The sequence below is a fragment of the Monodelphis domestica genome, chromosome 7, assembly GCF_027887165.1.
Source record: "Monodelphis domestica isolate mMonDom1 chromosome 7, mMonDom1.pri, whole genome shotgun sequence".
Lineage (NCBI taxonomy): Eukaryota > Metazoa > Chordata > Mammalia > Didelphimorphia > Didelphidae > Monodelphis > Monodelphis domestica.
The window spans coordinates 7263510-7286473 of record NC_077233.1 but is presented as its reverse complement, the minus strand read 5'-3'; the positions used below and the strand labels follow the sequence as shown (position 1 = coordinate 7286473).

Genomic DNA, 22964 nt, shown 5'->3' with positions numbered 1-22964 from the left:
TCTCCAAGCTTTGTTAAATCTTTAGCTGAAGATTACAGCAAATGTTTTGTCTTGGTGACTAGCTGTTTGTCCTACTTTATTTACTTGGTATTGGATATTTGTCAATGTCATTTCATATCTGGGGAAAATTCTTCCGTTCCTTGGAAGTGCCTCTGTGTGTGTGTGTGTGTGTGTGTGTGTGTGTGTGTGTGTGTGTGTGTGTGTGCTGGAGGTCACATGACTGTTTCATCCTATTTGGTGGAGCCGCTGGACTTTTTTTCCCTTGCTTTTGGTGATGGTTGGGAGTGCAGAAGTTGATTGACAGATGCATGCCAGAAAGCCCCATTCTCCTTTTCAAAGACAACGTATGATGGATTGCGATCTCTCAGCTCAGCAGGACACATGGACCATGCAAGCTGTAATTGGTCAGGTATGGAGTCAGCCATCTCTCAACTCCCCTTTGATTTTTTTCCACAAGGGTCTCCCCATATGATTCACATAATTCATATTTACAGTACCATCTTTCTATCTGTATTTCTGCTGCCTGCCAGTGTAGTCCTGAGAGTGAGGCAGCCACAGGACCACATTAAAGCTGGCCAGGGCAGTGGTGTTTAAAACTCATATCAAATAAATGCTTTAAAAATAGCCCACTTTAAAATTTTGTCTGAGTTTTGTGAAAACCGGTTTTTAGATCTTGTTTTAGACTTTGCTACTGTGATTTGAGAGAGAAATGAAGTGGGGAATAAAGTGATGCATTTACTAGGTAGTTCTGGGCTTTTTTTTTTCCAATTTCTGATGCTGTTCAATTTTTAAAACATTGACAGCAATTCTTATAGTCTTGGTTACAGATTTTTCCTTTATTTCTTTTTCTTGTCTTTCCTTCTTTCCCTTTTTTTTTCTTTTTAACTTTTACTCCTAAGCCAGATAATGGGTGCTGGAGCTTGGTAAATAGGGGAGTCTTGGCTGCTGCAGAAGGGGCCAGCTGCAAATGGAGCCCTGCCACAATCTGGAAGGGCCAGGTGGCCGGCTCTAATGCAATCCCGCACAACAGCTCTCATAAACAGCTCTATTTTGTTCTCCCTTCCTGGACTCAGGGAGGTGAGCTGGGCTGGGGCTGCTGTGATGAAATGTCAGAAGAATCCCTCGCAGAGGCCTCCCCAGCTGATTTTGCGTAGAGCTTGGCTATTTGGGCGTCTTTGTCTGCCAAATGGGTCAGTGTGAGTCCTGCTTCTGTTTTCATGATTTCTGTTAAATCTGTAGTTTCTGTCCATGGTGAATGTTGGTGTGGAGAGCAGAGAGGGGAAGCTGGTCATTGTCTTTGAATTTGCCTTCCAATAACCTGAGAGGGAGAAGAAATGAGAGAGTCCTCTTGCAGAGGGAGCTTTATTTGTCTGTGAGGCTGATGGGGGTGGGGGTAGAGAAGTGGGGGGGGCGGGGGGGGGGGGAGGGAAGCGAGCCTGGGATTCCTGGGCTTTAAGAACCTCCGTGTAGCTCTTTTACTAGCAATTTTCTAAGTACTCTCAGTTTATTCATTGAGCAGCGAGTCATGAATTCTGAATAGAGCAAAAAGATCATTTAAAACTCTCCAAAGTTTCTGGGTTTTGATTTCTGCCTGTGTTCCGTTTCCTCCTTTTCTTTCCCCTTTTTGTCTAATTAAGACAAACTGGTTCCGCGAGGGACCTGCAATGTGTCCCCTGCTTTTTAATAGTCATAGAAAACACACCGTCCTACACGGTTTTCAACTAAATTACAGCCCACCGTTTACGGCTCGGAAAGCACATGGTTTATTAATGCCAGCGTGCCTTGTAATGTATTTTTAGAGGGGGAATGGGAGCTGGAGAATGCCTTGTTTACCAGAGACTTGCACTCATTTCCACGCAGGAGATGGGGCTGCTGCTTGCTTTTTCTTCATCAAGGAAATTGTGGGGGTTTAAAAAAAAACTTTAAAGCTTTGGTGGGCTGTGCAGGCTTCCACGTAATGAAGTGGGGGCTCTTATTTGCCAGAAAACGTCCAGATCTAGCCCCCGCCGCAAAGTGCTCATTTCCTCCTGAGACACGTGTGCCTCCCAGGATGAGTCCATGCAATGTTCCTGCACCAGCCGTGCCAGTGAGGAAGCAGAGAGGCACCGCTTCCAAACAAATGCCCAAATGAAAGTTCAGTTGCTCCGAGCTTTCCTGGTCGGGTTCCCCAGCCCAGCCCTCTCCCGGCCGGCCCTAAGCAGGGCACTTGGTTAAAGGCACGGCGCTGGATAAATGCTGGCTGACATGAATTCGCCGGGGCTCCCCAATGAGAAATACACACGATTTCCTTTCGTGTTGCTTATTACATGGGTGTCCCTCAGTTGAGGAAAGGCAGCCCAGGCAAGAATCGAGGGCGATCCTTCCATTTGTTATATTTGTTATAATGTTCGGCGAAAATCAATAGCAGCAGGCTGGGCACCCAAAGGAAACAGGTTTTACCTAGATAAGACAGCGAGGGTTGTTGTTGTTGTTCCTTTCTGGGCTATAATAGAAAGCTGGCGTGTCATCACTGCCATCATTGTCATTGTCACCATCCTGATCGTGATAGGATTTGGAGTCTTTAATGCTCTCCACAGATTGCTCCCAGGAGCAGTACGCACGCACGAGTCCCCTAGATATTGACAACTTGCTGTGCATTCTGACGTTAGAATAAATACTTAATAAGGCATTAGACTGGAGCGCTTCGTTTTGAAAACAAGTCCATCTCTCATCACTCATTTGGTTAAAGCCACAGCTGGTTGGTTTGGGTTTTTTTTTGGGGGGGGGCTGGTTAAAATGAAGAAAGTGACGCTCTGCAAATCTGCAAATTGCAATTGCAATCGATTTCAGGTATTTATTTGGTTAAGGGGGAAATGGATCTTTTTATTTGGACCTGAAACACTAGAGCAGTATTTAAAGGAAGAAGAAAAATGGCTAAAGATCATCTTCTTTTTCCAAAAACCAGAATGCCAAAATGAAGTCTATGCACCATTGCTGATGTAGAACAAAGTAGGACTGATTAATGTTGGGAAATGAATGTAATTCACCTGCTACGGCAGAAAGGGAGGAACAAGTGTGCTTGTCAAATGAATGCTCAACTTCTAACATGGTTGGGATGCAAAACTTTGCCACAATTCTGTAGCTTTCCATGACACGATTGCAGAAGCTCTCAATTTAAATGCCATTTGCAGAGCTCCATCAGAGTAGTAGACCTGCCCATTCATCAGAATTTAGTGTGCATCTCTTTCCATGTATATTTTAGAATTGCTATGTTTCTGTCTCTGTCTCTCTTTCTCTTCTCTCTCTCATTTTTGTCTCTGTCCCTCGGTATTTCTCTCTTTCTGTCTCTGTCTTTGTGTTTCTCTGAATGACTATCTGTCTCTCCTTCCTCTCTTCCCCTCCACAACTGCCAGCTTAGTTACCAGATGACCAGGGTTATGGGAGTCAATTATCTGCTTTTCAGACACATTCTTCCTCCAGACTGCTTAAAGCTTCTTTTGGGAGGGTTGCTCCAGATTTTCCTTTATCTCAATTTTTTCCACCTTCAGGAGCCAGTGTCCACAGTGACTTCCCCTGGAGATGACAATGGGTAGACAGAGGCTGGTACTGCTGCCCATTATCTAGCAGCTGGGAATGTGAGCTCCAAGGTGCATCGCTGCTCCTCTACCTTTCCCCCTGGATTTTCCCTCCCCCAAGCAAGCAATTAAGCAGCCCAGAATTCTGCCGACCAGTCTCCTTGCCTGGCATGTCAAGATCTAGAAACTCATTGCTCATGGTGAATTTGATTCATAACTGCACTGTTTGGAATCCAACCCTGATTCCAGGGAGCAAGAAGCTATGTCAGGCTTTCGTATGCCCTGAATCTCGGGATGAGTTTTTACAGCATTCCATTTTTATTTTCAAATTCTTTAAAAACGGAACCACAGAATGGGTTCTGGACCTCCCCCAGCTTCCCCAGTGAATCTGGATAAATAAAACTAACATGCATTTCTAATGGGGTCTGCCCATTTTAAAAATAAATGATTGTTTGCATTTCCACCTTGTGTGGTCACTAAATATTGACTGCATCTTCTCTTTTTTGCAGACCTGAGCTTGTGAGTGACAGGTTAGTTCATCAGCATTACAGACCTCCTGTTTTTGTCTCATCTCATGCAGACAGGGCACTGTGTCCAATCACCCTTCTGGCACTACTGTCCCCAAGGGAGCCCAGACCAGCCTGCCATCTTGATCTTCAGGCCTGAGGGTCTAGGCTGGCTGCACATTTCTGCATTCACTGGCTTTTACAAATGTAAAAGAAGAAAAGATATTAAATTAGCTGGTAATAAAAACAACAGATGAAGTAAATTAGATAAAAATATTCGTGTGGCTCATGAGGATATTAGGATGTGTGAGAAACATGGCAGATCTATGGTTTCTAGGGAGGTCCTCACTGATAGATTTTTTAAAACACTGGTCAAATAGAGAAGCAAAAAAAAAATTAACTATACCAAGGATAGTTGGTAGCATTTTTGCTCCCATTGGTAAAACAGGCATTTTCCCCAGGATGTATTTAAGCATTCAAAAATGCCATCCATCCATATATTAAGTACTAGGATACACTAATCAAAGGGAGTAGTAATGGGAACGATCAAAACCTACAGAAAATCCGAAGCCTTTGACTTGGCAATTAAAAAAGAAACTTTTGTATTGTACCCTGATACCTCATTTCATTTTTCTCAGTCAACAAGGATACACGAAGAGCCCCCTATGGGCTGACAGCTGTGCTTGGCAATGGGGGTACAAAGATCTCAAGGATTTAAAAGGTTTTTTAAAAATTCCTTCAAAATTCGCCAACTGATGCAAAAGAGAAAACATCCTTGTTACTCCTGGGTAATAATGGTAAAGGAAGCATCCCTGGTCCTAAACAAAGGGGGGGGGGGGCTGCAAATTATCCATATTCAGATAGTCAAGTACTGACTGTGTAGACATACAAAGAAACTGCCTTTTTGCAGATGATAATCTTTTCTGGTCAGTGTACCTAAATATATTACATGTAAATAAATAGGCATAATGCATTCTAGATAGAATATATTATATATCCATATTTACAATGGGGAAGCATCTATGACTATGAGGCCAGCAGATCTGAGTCAAAACCTGTCTCTCATGTTTACTATGAATGTGATTTTGATCAAGTTATTTCCTTTTTAAGGGCTGCACTTTCTGCACCTGTAGGATGAAGGAGTGGGACAAGATGGCCTCTGAGGTCCTGTCCTACTTTATCTCCATCATCTTAGTAAAATGAAGACTATTTTTCCTCCGTGTATATCTTTGCTTCTCTTTCATAGGGACTTGGTTTATTCACCTCCAAACCCCTCCTGTACTCCCCTCCCCAATCCTTGGCTGGCATATTGTTTGACCAAAGCAAGGAGAAAAATTCTTCCTATCCCTAAGAGAAATTGGGATTTGTTAGCGAGGTCACCTAGTGGAGTGGAAAACAAGATGGCCTTGGAGACAGGAGACTTGAATTCATGCCCTGGCAATACATGTTTTAGGAAGACGGATCCTAAACAAGCCATTGGATTTCCCAGAGTCTCAGTTTCCTCCCCCATAAAATGGGAGTAATACTTGTACAGCTCTCTCCCCTTCCCACTGCCTCAGGATACTGTGAAGAAAGCATTGTGTCAATTCTATGACAAAGAAACAGTACTATCATTTCCCTGGTCTGAAGGTAACATTGAATTAATTTGAATGAGAGCATTGCTATTCTCTATTTTTCACTGGAGAATGCTGTAAGAGGACTCATCAGTCTGGGGGTAGTTCTTTCTGGATGCAGTTTTTCTTACTGGATGCAGTAACTACATGGAAAAAATGCTCAAATTCATTACAGACTAGAGAAGCACAAATCAAAACAACTCTGAGATATTGTCTCATACCTATCAGACTGACTAGAATGATAAAAGGACAAAATGACAAATGTAGGAGGGGATATAGAAAACCAGAGACACTACTAATACACTGTTGGTGGAACTGTGAATTGATTCAACCATTTTGGAGAAAAACTGGAATTATGGCCACAGTTATAAAATTGCATATACCTATTGACCCAGCAATATCACTATGGGTTTATTTCCCAAGGTGATCAGGGAAAAAGGCAAAGAACAGATGTTCTAAAATATTTTAAGCAGTTCTCTTTGGGGTTACTTAGAACTGGAAATTGTAGGAATGCCCATCAATTGTGGAATGACTGAACAAGTTGTGGCATATGATTGTGATGGAATGCTACTGCTCCATAAGAAATGATGAACAAGTTAATTTTTAATAGATGTGGAAACCCCTACATGAAATTATGAAGAGTGAAAGGAATGGAACCGAGAGAACGATATATATAGCAACAGAAAGTTGTTTTAAGAGTGTCTTGTTTGTCTATCTCCCGAGAAAAATCTGACAACTAGAAATGACATCATTTTATATATATGCATATATAATTAATTATATTATATAAATATAATGCCAAATAATGCTTTCTCTGCTGGGAGAAGGGGACTAGAAAGGCAGGGAGTTATCTTGGATTTTAATGTAACAAATATATTTAAATTTGTAAAATAGTATTTAAATAATTTTGGTAGGATTCTGAGTCATTAAAATTGCAATGTATGAATGAATATATTCAGGGTTCTGCAGGATGCTAAATCCTCCATGTGTCCTACAAGAAGAATCCTATCTTAGTGGGCTTTTTGTTCATTGGTGGGGTTTTGTTTTTGTTTTGTTTTTTAACTGAAGGCACCTATGACAATTTGGCAATCCACACTTCTAACCTTAAGACTACTTTGAAGTCCAATCTCAGAAACATTTCTAGTCTGACCTGAGCAGGTACCTAGTAGAAGTTAGAGAAACCAGATGAGATTGTTGCTTTTAGTTATTTTTTCAAACATTAAGAAGATATTTATTTATATTTAGAAATGCTTTCTTAATTCAAATGAAGCATTAAATAGGATTTGAGCTTAATATTTCCTGCCACCTCATATAAATAATGTTGCCTTCAGAATGAAGATTACAGGGCAGCTAGTATCTCAGAGTCAAGCTTGAAGTGGGGAGGACCTGGGTTCAAATCTAGCCTTAGACACTCAGACCCACATAGCTCTGTGACCCTGGACAAGTCACTTAGTCCCAGTTGCCTAGCCCTTTGCTGCTCTTCTGCCTAGAAACCAATCCTTAATATTGATTCTAAGACAGAAGGTAAGAGTTATTTTTTAAAATAAAAAAGAAAGTTGCTAGAAAGGGGGGGAGATGAGTCTACAATTATTTTAAATGAAAACATAAGCAATGGAAGTTTACATTTTCACATGTTTAGTTTCTAGTTGTCACCCCAGAAGAGAATGGAAGCGTATATTTCTTAGCTGCTTTTTCCTTTTCCATGTGAAGTATGGGCTATGATCAATTTTCTTCTATATCTTAAAGCATCTTCTCTTGCTTTCTGAAGTGATATTAGATTTTAATGGTCTTGACCAGTTGCTATTCAAAAAAATCTATGTGTATCTATGGGTATGTGTTTTCTGTGTGTGTGTGTGTGTGAGAGAGAGAGAGAGAGACAGACAGACAGACACAGAGAGAGAGAGAGAAAGAGAGAGAGAGGGAGAGAGGGAGGGAGGGAGGGAGGGAGGGAGGGAGGGAGGGAGGGAGGGAGGGACAGAAAAGGGAGGGGGCTCTTCAAGCACCCCTTTTACTCTCAGTTGTCTGGAGAATATGCAGTTGAATGTTTAAAACAAATAAGCAAACCATTGTATGAAAAGGATAAGATTTCAGTCTCATCTGAGTACAAACAAAATCTACCCAACATGACCTTTATGCTGATGGCTAATTTCCAAATGTCCTGGGGAGAGAACACCCAGGATAAGGATAACCTCTTAGATACACTCCTCTCCCCAACCCCCTAGAAAGTAAGCTCTTTGAGGACAGAAAGAGCTTTGTGCTAAGTGCTTTTTCTATCCCAAGCACACAGGAAGAATGTAATAAATGTTATGACTGAATGATAAATGATGAGCTTCTCTCTCTAGTGCTGCTCTAGAATAAGTGACCTTGCTTACTCCATATTATTATTATTATTATTATTATTATGTGACATTTAGATAGTGCATTAAGATTTGAAAGTCACTTTATTAATATTATCTTGTTTTAGCCTTCCAAGGATCCTGGGAGGCAAATGGTATTATTATCCCCATTTTACAGATGAGGAAACTAAAGCAAATATTAACTTGGGTCAGAGGCTAAATCTGAATTCAGGTCTTCTTGGTTCAAGGTCCAATACCTATCTATTATGACACCTTGCTGCCTCTACTAATGTGACCTAAACCTCTGATTGGTAAAGGGCATACAAAGGAAAGATGCCCAGTGACCCCACATCTAGAAACACTTCTTAGTACAATTAATTCAATATCTGCTTCTCTATGCTTATAAAGCATGTAGCCTTGGACAAGTCACTTCTCCATGAAACTCGATTGTGTGACAATAGACAGACCAGTTTCCCACTTTCAGCCTCAGTTTCTTCACCTGTAAAATGGCGACCTAACTGCCTGTAACTAACTGCTCCCTAGCAGGCTTGTTGTGAGGATTTGAGGTGACCCTGGATGGAAAGCACTTTTCTGGCTTTGAAATGCTTCTGTGGGGTCATCTTTGTTTCCGTTTTCTCCATTTCTGCGGTCAGAACTGGCCGTAGCAATTTCTATTCCGGTGAATTCTTCCGCAGGCCAATCCCTCCGTAACCCTGATCAAGGATTGGCACTGACCAAGGTAGCCTGGCTTCTTTGGGGTTTGCCATTCCTATGAATGACGGTAGCCCCTGGGAAAGAGGGAGTGATTCGTTTCAATAATAGCAGGGCAAGAACTGGAACCCAACCGCGGAAAGGACGGGCTCTGACACCTAGGATGAAAAGAGGCCCAAGTGAGCCTGGGCTGCAGGTAAAGGACCTGACCCAGCCTGTCAGGTTTCCGTTTGATCCCAGACTTGTCTGAGCTTTGGAGCCCGTTTTTCCAGCCTGGAAGTGGCCATTGCTATTGGCCCTGGCTTCGTTGCTGACAAAGGGAGTTGTTCCGGAGGGGGTTTCTCCAATGGTGAAGTCGGAAGGGACGCTGGAGGGTGACGGCGCTCTTCTAGAGCGCACGTCTATGTTGAAGGTGGCGATGGCGGATATGGTCCCCAGCCTGGAAACTCGTTTCTCCTCCCCAGCAGTCCTCCTCCCTCCTGGACTAGAATTGTGCAGGCAAATCCTCCCTGCAGACTCCTCAAGGGCCACGTTTGGGCCGGTTCCTCCCCTCCGTGCTCCTCCTCTGGAGTGTCTAAGGAGCTCATCTCAGCGTCAGTGTGAAAAATGCAGAGGAGCGAGATGATCGCCGCTGCCCAAGCAGGAAAGGACTTCCAAGAGGAGATCCGGAGGCCCAAACAGGATCAGAACAGAACCCCGGGGCGAAGGGGCCGGAGACGACAATTCAGCCCTCCTCCGGAATGTTAAAACAGCTCCCGGTGGAGAATCCCCCTTCTCCGGGCACATCAGCCATGCATCTGCCTTTGTAACTTCCAGATGCCCAAGGCTCCGAGAGACTTGAACCAAGGGCTTGGCCACTCCAGCCACAGCCGCTTGTCCACTATGTGGGGGCTCTTAGAACAAGAAGTAGACATTAGGGTAAGAAGCCACACCACCAAGAGATTTCCATTCTAACCAATGTTTACAGAAGGCTTTCGAGATGCTCCTTTGGCAAAAAGAAGAATCTTAAGGCTAGGAGAGACTTAGATGTTAAGGGAAAGAGGGAGAGGGAGGGACCAGACTTCGGATTTCCTTGATTCCAGGGACTCCCTGAGAGTAAACGCCCTCCACTAAGGTAGATCAGTTCTTTCTATGCAATTTCAAGTTGCCTAGAGGCATCCCTAAAAGGCTGAGATGTGTCAGACTCTGACACATCAATACTCTGGATCAATACTCTGTATTGATTCCAAGGCAGAAGAGTGGTAAGGGCTAGGCAAGGGGGGTCAAGTGACTTGGCCAGGGTCACACAGCTAGGAAGTGTCTGAGGCCACATTTGAACCTAGGACCTCCCCTCTCTAGGCTTGGCTCTGAATCCACTGAGCCACCCAGCTGCCCCCACTTCTAAGGTCTTTTGAAGGATTACATTTATCCATTCTTGAAGGACTGCTAATCACCTTTTTAAAAAAGAATAAATCATTTCCCTGTGTTTGGCCTCTAATATTTCTCCAAAGGGTGCCACGGAAACTGCTCTTGTTTTGAAAGCCTTATTCTCAGGGCTCCATTTAGCCAGATGTTTAAAGTCGCCCCAGTTTTATTTGTATAGATTAGGGAAAAAAGCATAAAAATACAAATATTAATCACAACTACTATTAAATGAGCAATATGAAATATATTGAACTGAAAGATTAGAGCATTTTAAGATTTAGAAAGCTTTTTATACATCTTTTCAACCTCAAAACAACCTGATGGAAGGATGGACTTAATGATCTCCATTTTTCATCTGAAGAACCTGTGGTGAGGGAGAAGTCCATGACTTAAGAGGGTCCATAGCGGGTAAATGTCAGAGGCAGCATCCCAGGTAGCCCCCACTTCAGCTTCAACATTCTAGCGGCCGCGAACAAGAGAACCCCAACATTTTGGGTGAGTGTATTCCTGCCGGATGCTGTGTGTGTCGCCCAGGAATCCAGGACTGTCTGGGTGCTGCTGTGTTCAGGACGGGCTCTAAGCAGAGCTGGTTGGTTCTGCGAGCCCTGACCAGGAACAGCCAATGATGCTCGAGCTGGCTTTCGGAGGGAAGGATGAAAGCTGTGGCACATGTAAAAGGCCTCCTAATGGGCTTGAATAAAGCAGAGAACATCCAACTCATTTCACTTAGTGTCACTCATGATGATTTATCATTCGAGTCAGGGCAAACTGTGGTCTCAGAGCTGAAACAATTTTATCCATTTTTTTCAAACCGAATGTTCCAGCTTGGTTCTTATATCCTTGGGGTTGCAATATTGAATTCAGAATCAGGAAACTTAATCTTGCAGGCCACTTTGACAAGATGTTGGCTGGATGGTAGACAGAAGTGATGCTTTGTGGGGTACGAGGCCAAGGTCAGAGATTGGGCGAAAGGGGGAAAGGGAGATGCTTGAGAGTGTTTGGCTCAAATATTAGACCTTTGAAGGGGAGATTTTCTCTGTTTTCAGATCAGGAGAAAACATTCAGGCATTCATGGGCCTGCAAACTAGACCTGAGATGGATTTGGTCTCTCTCAAAAACATTTTGCACTAGCCTCAGAAAAAATAAAGGACAACACCCACAGTTTAAAGTGCTTCTAGGCTTGCAAGGTGATTTTCAAAAGTCAGCCCTGTCACATAGGTAGGTCAAGTATTGGGAAACTGAGGCATGGAGGGATTAAGTGACTGACTACCTGTGGTCACACAATTAGTAAGGGTTTGGCATAGAATTTGAACCTAGATCTCCAGATGCTATATATAGCCTTCATTAGAATCAGTGTTGCCAACAGGAAGCTGTGGACAGAATTCTGGGTCTTGAGTGAGAGAACCTGAGCTTGCATGTTGTTCTGATGCTTAAAATGGGTGTGCTCTTAGGCACATCCTTTTAGCTCAAGTTACTTCCATTTTCCATGGCTTGTAAAGTTACCTTGAGCTTTAAATCTATGAGCCTATGAATGCCTGCCTATCGCAAATCAGGTCTACGAGGACCAAAGTCACGCTAATGTAGGACTTAGCTGATAAAGACATAGTTTCTTTGCTCTAAAAGGTCTGGAGTCAGGAACACCCAGGTTCAAATCCAGCCTCAGAAACCGAATATCCTCTTAACTTCACCTCCAGCTACCTCAGTTTCCTCAATTGTATGAGGATTATAACAGCACCTACCTTCCAGGGTTCTTGTGAGGATTAAATGACATCATAAAAGCCTTTAGCATAGAGTCTAAAGCAAAGCAGGCAGTTGAGTTCATGTTTCCATGCTCTGGTCCCCGTTCATTTTATCTGTGAGCCTTCACACATTCTTGGGTGCATTTCTTGCTTTGCTGACTTAGGAAGTGTCTATACTAAGTCAATATTTCAGGAATCACATAGTCACTTCATTTCAGATCTAAGACAATGGTGGTCAATGCCAACATTTTAAAATCAGGACCCAGGGGATGTTCACAGGATCAGAGAGGAAGAGTTGAGAAGGATCTAGGAGGCCACTGTCTAGTCTAACTTACTCATTTTGGAGACAAGGAAGCTCCATCCCAGAGGTGTTGTGACTTGTCCAAAGTCATTCAGCTCCCAAGTCACAGAGTTGGGAATCAAACTTGACTCCAAGATCCTTACTCATTATGCTGAACCATGCTGCCTTCCTATGCTATTCTTGCCCATTCTTAGATCTTCCATTTGGTTATTAAAGAAATATAGTTATAATCCCTAACACATGGGAAATAGAAAGTAGGAAATGAAATGGGGATTTCCTGTCATTTGGCAAGAAGATGTTTTTGGACTTTCTTTTGTCCAAACCTGAACGTTCATTGGTTGTAGACAATGCCTAATGGGGAAGCGCATTCTACCATAGCATGGTGACTGTTCTGCAACCAATGGGTGCAGGGTATTGCCTGGGTCTTACAGATGAAGTGACTTTCCCAGGATCACAAAGTCAATATATGTGCACATGTGTATGTAGGAGGGGTTCTTAGATCCAGTCTTCCTGACATCAAGGCTTTCACTCTATCTACCACACTAAGCTGCCCATTTTATTCACCTTGTCTATAGATAAAAGAGCAGCCAAGTGATGTAGTGGATTGAGTGCCAAGCCTTGAGTCAGAAAGCCCTAAATTCAAATCCAGCCTTAGACTCTTCCTAACTTCCTAGATGGGTGACACCCTGGGCAAGTCACTTAATCCTTTCCCCCTCACTTTCTTCACCTGTAAAATGAATTTCAGAAGGAAGTGACAAACCACTACAGTATCTTTGCCACAAAAACTCCAAAAGGGTCAAAAAGAGTCAGATACAACTGAAATAAATGAATAACAACTTATTTAAAAGGTAAAAACAAATGGAATTTTTCTAAAATTTTTTATGAACTATTTTTGATTTAAAGCTTTTCAAATAGGAATTGAATACATGGCTGGCATTTAAAAGACACAAACTATAATGACCTTATATTTTTATTCTTTTTTTATAACCCTTACCTTCCATCTTGGAGTCAATACTGTTGAAAGTGTCAATTCAACAATTGGAAACTAAAATCTTTAGAAAAGTTGTTTAGCTATAAGAAGAGTAGAGAAGGCCAGAAGGAAGCAAAGACAAGCTAAGAAGCTTTGAAAGTTACAAGTTGAATTATTATATTCTCAAAAATAAAAGCAAGCACAATAGACACTTGTGGTTTCATGTAAAATCTTTTTATCTTCTACTTTGTATGTAGAAATATTCTATATCTCTGTTTGTGTGTTAAATTCAGGAAAAAATAAAAGTTAGTATTCCAATTTTCCAATTTGATTCCTTTGAAGGTGGTAGAATAAGCCTCAGTTATCAAAAGTCTTCTAAAAATTGAGAGGGTTTGTGAGATGGTTGAGAGGTCCTCTGCAAAGAGAATTGATGAATACAGAGATTTGGTCTGGAGGTGGAAGATTCACTTCAAAAATAAAGGGATTATTTGGCTAACAAATGCTCTTGGAGCATAAAAGTCATTGTCCAGGATGGCTATCTCCAACCTAGTGGTCAGAATATTGATAGAAACCCGACAGAATCATGCATGAATCCTAATTCCTGTAGATGACATTTGAGAATTCTGCTAGGAGACCTACAAGGAAAATGTTGGTTTTTTTTTTTTTTATTAAAAAAAAAAACTTTAAACTCTTACCTTCCATCTTGGGATCAATACTGTGTGTTGTTTCAAGGCAGACGGATGGTGAGGGCTAGTCAATGGGGGTTAAGTGACTTGCCCAGGGTCACACAGCTGGGAAGTGCCTGAGGCCAGATTTGAACCTAGGACCTCCCATCTCTAGGTCTGACTCTCAATCCACTGAGCTACCCAGCTACCCCCAAGGAAAATGTTTTGATGTAAATATAACTAGATATTTTTTTATATATGAAAGCATCACAAACTGCTCCCTAGTCACATAACGCAAAGAGGCCCTTAGTGGAGCAGGGGATGATGTACAGAACCATTGATTTGGAGATTGTAGTGTTAAGGGGAGGTGGAAGGAAGAAGGAGAGATTGGGGCAAGTCAGGGGAGAAGTTTGCTTTAGGAGATTCAATAACTGCAAGTGTTATCAGTGTACTTTCAAAACAGCACCCTGGAACTAAGCCCAAGTCAACCTCTTCTAGCTATAACACCATATTTCATCCCCCCTGTCTTTCTTTGTCAAATGAAAATAACAACAAACCCTTATGTTCCATCTTAGAATCAATACTGTGTGTTGGTTCCAAGAAAGAAGAATGATAAGGGTCAGGCAATGGGGATTAAATGATTTGCCAAGGTTCACACAGTTAAGAAGTATCTGAGGCTAGATTTGAACTCAAGACCTCCTTTTTCTAGACATGGCTCTCTGTTCTCTGAGCTACCTCACTGCCTTCCCCTCCAACTCCCCCCCCACCCCCCATTTTAAAAATACAAACTTTAAAAAATACATGAATCCTTCATGGAATTTGCTTTTAATTGTCTCCATTGTGAGGAGCAAATCAATGGCTAAGAAACTGGTTTAATAGTTGAGATGTTTCATAGGAAAAGACCTTTACCATTCATGGGCTGAATACTCCAACTAATGAAAATAGTCACAAAGAAAGCATTACTTTATTCAGTAACGAATCAGTAAGAATAATAGTGAAAGAAAGAACAGATTTTTAATCAATCAAATGCATGATATTTTACAACTTCTATGTTCCAAACCATCAATTCAGCTGAACAAAATACCCAATTCTTTCATTCATGGAGATCTTGATGTTATTTAAAAAGCCGATTGACAAAGATATATGTTTCCAGTGCTTGATTCAGTTAGTACACATAGATTAGTGAAAAAGAGACCAGATGAAATTCATGGTAATTAATGTCGGCTAAATTTCTGGTTTCTATATTTCATATTGTCAGACTAATCCTTCAACTCTGATTCATAGGTTAAATAATGCAGCTATGGGAAGGAGGGTTCAATTCAAACTTATTGGTCTACTCTTAATAATTTAGAGAAACCGACCAAAGAGCTAAGCTGTATACTATTCCCATATTTGAAAGGAAAAGAGAAAGTACATTAGAAGAATCTTTTAGGGCTACCATCTGTCCTCATGCCTTAATCACATTACCTCAATAGCTCTCATGAAATCATGGCTCACTATTGGAAGTATATTTATTCTACTAAATGTAACTTATCCAATGGGGATTGTCTCATTTTACAGATTTAATAACACCCAAACAACAATCAAAATAACTGAGGCACTGGAGAGAAAGGGATAGATGCAGAGTTTCCAGATATGGTGGGAAAAGCAAGCTTGTGGTCATTCAAGCTTGGATCAGCTTCTTCCTACTTTGTGACTTTTAGCAAGTCACTTTGCTACTATGGGCTCCATTGCTCTTCCGTAAAACGAGGGGGTTGGATTAGCTAACATCCAAAGTCCTGCACAGGTCTTAATCTATAAACCTAAATTAACCCAGTCCTTACATGTGTGTTTTTGTAGAGAAGTGGCTTAAGGACCCTGCTGCATGCTTGAGAATCTTAGGTTTGAGTTGTGTAAGGGTAGGTAGGGATTAGGGGGTTCTACTCCCACCCCTAATTGATGCAATCACAGTAGCCCCAGACAGCTTAATAGCACCATTCAATCTAAAATATAAATTAGACGTGAAAAACTGCTTTTATCATTGGGTAAAGACAGATGATGCCACACAGGGAATATTTTTTGTTTGACCAAAAGAATCAGACACACTTCTGGGGCTATTTTAGAATAACACAATCAAGCACCAAGTTAGTCTAATGGTGTAGGACCAACAACCAAGCTTCTGAATGAATTTCTTGGTGGCCGAAGAGGCTTCCTCACTCTATCTTTCCTTCCCTCATCTTTGAGGACTATGTGAGTTCCAGGAGATCCAGAAGTCCATTACAAGTCCAGCTGGTTACCAGTCATGGTAGCAGTGACTGATGACCGCAGTATCAACAGGATATGGAAAGACATTGACTCTAGAATAGCAGCATCTTAATGGATCGTGGATCCAGATGGCAGAGAATATTGTCTGTGGCCACAATGACTATACCAAAGGTTGGAATCCATCTGACAGTTATACCTAAGAGGAATGCATTTCTCTTTGAGACTCTACAAAGGCAGACAAAGACTTTCAGTAAGAAGGATCTGTGAGAAACAGAACCAGTCCCTCAGAGTTACTCTAGAGCAACTGAAGGGAGTAATCATCAACCAGACCTTGAGGGTCCATAACTCCTCAGTGCCAACTGGGGGAAGTGGCCCAGCAGGAATGTTACATTTGTTCATTTCCCTGCCCAAAGGCAGACACCTGATTATCAGACAGTCTCTTTGGCTCCTTGAATCAGGCGCAAGGATTGCTGTAAATTGTGCCCAAGAACTGTGTCTAATATAGGGAGAGTCACTATTTCATTGGATAACCCAGATAGGCAATTAGTGCCTTGACCCAAATGCCTGACATTTTCTTCTGACTACAAAAGGAATTCTTGCTACAGTTAGGACCCTCCCCCTAGTGAACTGTGAGAAAGTCATCTCACAAGGAAGAAAAAAGAAATGGAGAAGGAATGCTTACAACCCAAGCCTTTGCTTATCACTTATTTCAAGAGATTAACCTTCTAGAACCTTAACAAGCAAAGATCTAAATCCATGTGCCCAGCGCACAGACATTCAACCAGCATCATGTACATTGTGAAGAACCAAATTTCACATTGGAATTTCTGCAAAGGCATTGTGCTTGACACAGTGATTGATGCAAATTTGAGGATGGCTGTCCAGGACTGCTTTCAGACACTCTCCTTGTGGTGTGGAATAATATTCTGGGAATGCATTTATCTTTCCTCTCACTCATTTCATATTCTTGCCTATGATGGAAACCATTCTATTAAAATGAAAAGGGGATGGGGCTCACTTTGCAAAACTCTGTTATAAAAAGTCTCTCAGTTGACAGGACAATCTTCCTAAAGGACAGGGTTGGCCATACCACTTCTCTCTCCAGAATCCACTGACTCCTCTTGGCCTTTAGACAAAATATAACACTCCATTTTGACATTTAAAACCCTTTATAATCTCTCAAAGATCTTCCCAAACTTACAAGATATTTCTCTTCTTCACATATTCTATTTTCCATTCAAGCTGGCCCAGAATCTGTTCCCCAAATTTGGCAACATTCCATCTCCTAGTCTGGACCTTGATAGTGGCTGACATGAATGACATCCTCAACTCTCCCTTACAGTTCAGAGCTTCATTCCCTCAGGAAGTCTTCCTCCTTGGAAGGCTCTTTCCCACCTTAAATTGTCTTGTATTGCTCATCTGCTTACAGGTTTTATTCTAGAGCAAAATATAAATTCTCTGAGAGCAGAGACTGTTTTTTGTCCCTTTTTCAAGTCACTTACCCACCAAAGAAACAGCAGATCTAAACCAAAGCAAAACAAAACTTCCCACTGTGTTATAGCACCAAGTAGGTACTTTAATAGACGTTTGTTGAATTCTATTTGGGGTTGAAAACAGTCTTGTGACTTGGAGCAAGTCTCTTCACTAGCCTTCAAGTTCTTCATCTATAAAATGAGGGGTTTACATCCTTAACATCCCACCCCAACCCACTATGAGTATGCATGCGTGTGTGCATACACATGTGTCTGTGTGAGACAGAGAGAAAGAGACAGACAGAGAGAGAGAGACAGAGAGAGAGAGACAGAGAGAGAGACAGAGAGACAGAGAGAGACAGAGAGAGATGCCCCTTGGGCAGCAGTCTGTTGAAGCCTAGGAAACTTCTCAGAATCAAGTTTTTAAACATAAACATCTAATATATTTTATAATATCTAATGTATAATTTATAATCTAATATATATGATCTTTACCTTTTGTCTTAGAATCTATAGTATCATTCCAAGACAAAAAGGAGTTCAGGATTAAGCAATGGGGATGAAATGGCTTAGCCAGGATCACACAGCTAAGAAGTATCTGAGGCCAGATTTGAATCCAAGACCTCCTATATCCAGGTCTGGCTCTCAATCCATTGATCCACCTAGTTCCCCTGCCCCCATATATATATATATATATATATATGGTTTTTTTTAAGTTTATGGACCTCAAGTTAAGAAATCCTGGAGTAGATAGACTTGTAAGGTCCTTCCAGACCTTAGTCAATGCTCTTGTATATTTGGAATATACAAAATCATAAACTGTCCCAAAGTAATATATGACATGAAATCAGATGATTAGCATCTCATTTATTTCTCTCTCCATATTGCCTCAAACTTCAGTTCAAGAGCTGGTCCCATAGGAGACCTTGAATGATCCTTTCAGAGCTTAGTAGCCTCCCTTCCCTGAAATTACTTGTATTTACTCTGTGTTTTATTTCCTATCTACCTTTTTGTTATGTTGTTTTTCCAGGTAGATTATCAGTTCCTTGAGGATCAAAATGGTTTCATTTTCTTCTTTGTAACTCTTGTACCTTCAATAAGAAGAGGAGCAAGACATAATGAAGAGTGGACAAATCTTGAAGTCTATAAATCACAGCAGTTCCACTCTTCTTTGATGGAGGGAGTCTTGTCACCTAGATTTCTCTGCCCTATAGGTACAGCACAAATAAATAAATCACAGGTCTCCCACTCCACCCCCATCCCCGAAACAGTACTTAGTACAGTGTCTGGGTTCCTATAGGTACCTAATAAAACCTTACTGAACTTTGCAGAGAAGTCTCTTCACTGGGAGTTCTGTTCCTCAGCAAAATTAATATAGAGATATATAGGAAGAGATTCAGAGGTAAAATTCCTCCTTATAGATGGCATCAGGTCACTACAGTTGGCCAAACCAAATTCATTGGCACTTAATTTTCCCCTGGGCCCTCCCTCTGACTCTAATACAACCAGTCTCCTGTATGCCTTATATCTCTGCCCAAATGAGCAACTTCCTAATGGTCCTGGGGAATTCCCTTATTGTAATGAGTCCTTTTAGTTCAAGATTTGGCCAGGACAGCCTCCTCCAGCATATGAGTTTCTTTCACTGTTCTCCTTGTCATGTCCCTGGCAACAGAAATTTCTAAAAGGTCTTTCTCAATTCTTTTCATTTCCTGGTTTCCTTGCTTAATGGCAAACAGAATAGTAAAGAATAAATCTTTAGAAGATGAGTATATTTTCTTTAGAAAAATTGGGTAAAAATTGTTTAAGAAAAATAAAAAACAGAAGGATTTTATACCAGACCACTGACCTCAAATGTTCATTGTGTCACTCTTTATATAAGTAGTGTCCATGTGGAATGGCTTGTAGATTTCAAGATTTAAATTCCATAATAATCTAGTTGTGAAAAATGAAGTAATGTATAAATAGAGCATCAGAAAAAGCCACAAGATGTCAAAAGGAGGAATATGTTTGTTTAAGATCTCAAAGGGGCAGATATATCCAATGATATATGTTCACACTGGCCACCAAAGATTCCCTTCAAATTGGAGTCTTGCAGAACTGTCTGCCTCAAGACAGGGCATTATCATCAATCAAGTAATCAATCAATAATTATTCATTAAGCATCTAGAATGTCTCGGGTACTATTCTTGGAGATGAGGCTATGAGAAACTTGGAGTTTTTCAGAGAATCTTGCAATTTTCTCAAAGCAATCTAGTCTACTCTTCTCCTCTTATTCAAATCAGTGCTCAAGTCATCCCTCTATATTGTCTGACTCAGGAATACCTACATCGATGCTCTCTCTATAGGGCATCCATCCAAACACATATTGTAAAATGGACAATATGCACTCTTCGATGACTGGTCTTGCTTGTGGAGATAGTAATTTTGAACTCATTTAAGTTATTTCAGATCCCTTCCAGAAGGTTCTTCAATGATTCAGGATTTGATGCAACCATGACTCAATTTCATTCACAAACAGGAACATATGGAGGACCTCACAATCCACAAAGAAACAAGCCCTCTTCAACTTGGACTATGTGTTGAATGTACTCCATCCCAGTAGCAAATAGCTTTGTCAAACACATCTCCTGATCTATCAATCAATTGATCTATCTATCCATCCATCCATAGTCCATTATCTATCTATTGATCTATCTCTGTCAATCTATCTGCTCATCTATCTGATCTTTCATTTGATCTATCAGTCAGTTGATCTATCTATCCATCCATCCATCCATCCATCCATCCATCCATCTCTCTCTCTCTCTCTCTCTCTCTCTCTCTCTCTCTCTCTCTCTCTCTCCTTTCTCCCTCCTTCCCTCCCTCTCTCTCCCGTAGAAAGATAAGAGGAAGGTGTTTTTTTCATGATGTCCAAGACTTTTTATGATCCTTTTATATCTTAGCTTCCTTCAAGTACACTCCATATACATCCCTTCATTATTTTTAAAATCCCTTACCTTCTGTCTTAGTATCAATTCTGAGACAGAACACTAAGAGCTAGGCACTAGGAGTTAAATTACTTTCCTAGGGTGACACTACTAGGAAGTGTTGGAGGTCAGATGTAAACTGAGGTCCTCCCTACACTAAGCCTGGCATTCTATCCACTCTGATACCTAGCTGCCCCAAATCTCTCTCTTTGGACTCTCACAACTGTGTCTCCTCACATACAGATCTCCTTTATTATACATAGCTCATTTTCAAAGCTTCCTATATCTTTGTTCTCATTAGTGCCATTTCTACCTACCCCTGAGCACATCCAGGACTGCAGTGTTTGAGTCTATATTGTGATTCCACTGTCATTGAGGATGAAAACACTTTGTTATAGTTTGTCATATATGTGATATATTATATATAATATATAAATATACATAATATATATGTTATAGTAACACTTTTGGTTCTTTTCTCTCTTTCTTTAGTGTATTGTACTCTTTATATCTTTAAATGTTTTTTAAATAACTTTGTTTACATTAAACTTTTTAAACTATTCTTACCACTTCTCTGCTTTATGAGATGATAGTGCTCATGAACTTCACCATGCTTCTCCCTCAGACTTTCTGAATGAGTTTATATTCTATACTGGTGATGTCTCTGACCATTACTTGGCAAGTAAGTGAATGTTTGCTGACTAAGATGGCTTCTGGGCTCTTTTGATCTGTTGTGGCAATAACTTTGTGATTGTTTAAGATTTTCTTGGCAAAGATTCTGAAGTGGTTTGCCATTTCCTTCTCCAGATCAATTTATAAATGAAAAACTAAGAGAAACAGGGTTAAGTAACATGCACAGGGTTACATAACTAGAAAGTGTCTGAGGCCATATTTGAACTCTGGAAGATGAGTCTTCTGATTCCAAACCCTAGTTACGCCACAGAGGTGCCCTTATTGGCCTTGGCAGTAGCTTTACAGACATTTAACGTCTTATAAAAATCTTTGTAACCAGTGTTGGTGCCATTTCTGATGCCCGTTTCCCATTTCTATTTTCTAATTATTTATTTAAATAGTTTAAAGTTATTCTAATATTCCACATTTCTTTCTCAACATTATTCTTTTTTCTTGCTTTTTGCCCATCCTGATCTTTGCCTTGACAAATGAGTCAGATTGCTCTCCGAGAGCTGATTTTGGAATCTCTCATAACAAAGTCTTTTAATAGCTGTTAAAATATCAACTACTTCATTCTGGGATGTCATTGGTGTTTGCTATGTCCAGTATCTGCAAATTCTTTTCTCGAAAAAGAACTTTTGACAAAATAAGCAGAACTGGGAGAACATTGTACACAATAATAGCAATATTGGACGATGATTATCTGTGAAAACTTGGTTACTCTCAGCAGGGCAATGATCTGGGACAATTCTGAAAGACTTATTATGGCAGGGAATGCTCTCCACCTCCAGAGAAAGAACTGCTGGAGTCATCTTTCACACCATTGTATCTTTGTTTTTATCTGCTGGTTTTTGGTTATGTATGAGTGTGCTCTTACAATAATGACCAATATGGAAGTATGTTTGCATGACAATAAAAAGTGAAAAAAAAGAGCTTTTGCTATAAAGGTGCAGGGCTGCTCTACAGTCTGAATTGTGTTTTACATCTCATCTCATTCATTTTTCCTGAATCATGATTTCCCATGTTTCTAACCATCTCACCTTTTCCCACTTTGGTCCTGAAGTCACTGAGTATCAATGAGTATGTTAATTTAATTATGAAGGTCACATCAAATTATTCATAGATTTTCTCTCATCATCCATAGCAACAGTTCTGCATAAGCTATAGCTATTTCCTTAGTGGTCTTTCTGCAAATACTTATCAACACTATAATAGGAGACTGAATTCCATGAAATGTTTCTTTATGCCTTAGAACATTCTATAAAATCAACTTTGTCAATTCCATTTTTTTGCTTCCCCAAAGAGCTCCTTTGAGTCATCCCTCCATCTTAATGAAATTTACTTCTGGTTTCCTACTGTCAAGAATGGCAAGATTTTAAAAAACGGCATAATTAATACAATTTAGTTCCCCAGAAGTCTGTCCCTCCTTTGGTCATTGGACAAGGATCTTGCCTTTAGAGTACCAACAGTCAAATTGGAGTTCATAGATAGCTAAAACTATATGTTTCTTAGGAGCTCTTGCCCAGTCCCCTTTCCATGTGATCACCATTATTTTAGCAGAAGCAGAAAGAGCAACGCTAGACTGAAGGACATTTTGTACTTTTCTTTGCTTCATGGGTTTCCACAATTAAAAAATTCATCATTAAGTGACCAGCCTACTGATGATAGCTCTCTCCATATGTAGCTGTTCTGATATACATAATAAAGACTGTCTCTTCCTGGGGCTGTACTCAAAATCATCAAAAGGATGGCAGGAAAAGGAAGTCTTGGAATATATGTAGGAGGCGGAGGAAGATAGAGAGAAGGAGTTT

General features: G+C 40.7%; 1 protein-coding gene across 1 annotated transcript in view; it reads left to right on the top strand.

Moving 5' to 3' along the window:
* Nucleotides 1–264: 264 nt before the first annotated feature.
* POU6F2 (POU class 6 homeobox 2) overlaps nt 265–22964 on the top strand; it is a 504391-nt gene continuing 481691 nt past the window's right edge. Inside the window, exon 1 of the mRNA XM_056804137.1 lies at nt 265–409. Within this exon, the coding sequence (XP_056660115.1) occupies nt 305–409 (105 nt within the window). The 5' untranslated portion in view covers nt 265–304. The remainder of the gene's footprint in view (nt 410–22964) is intronic.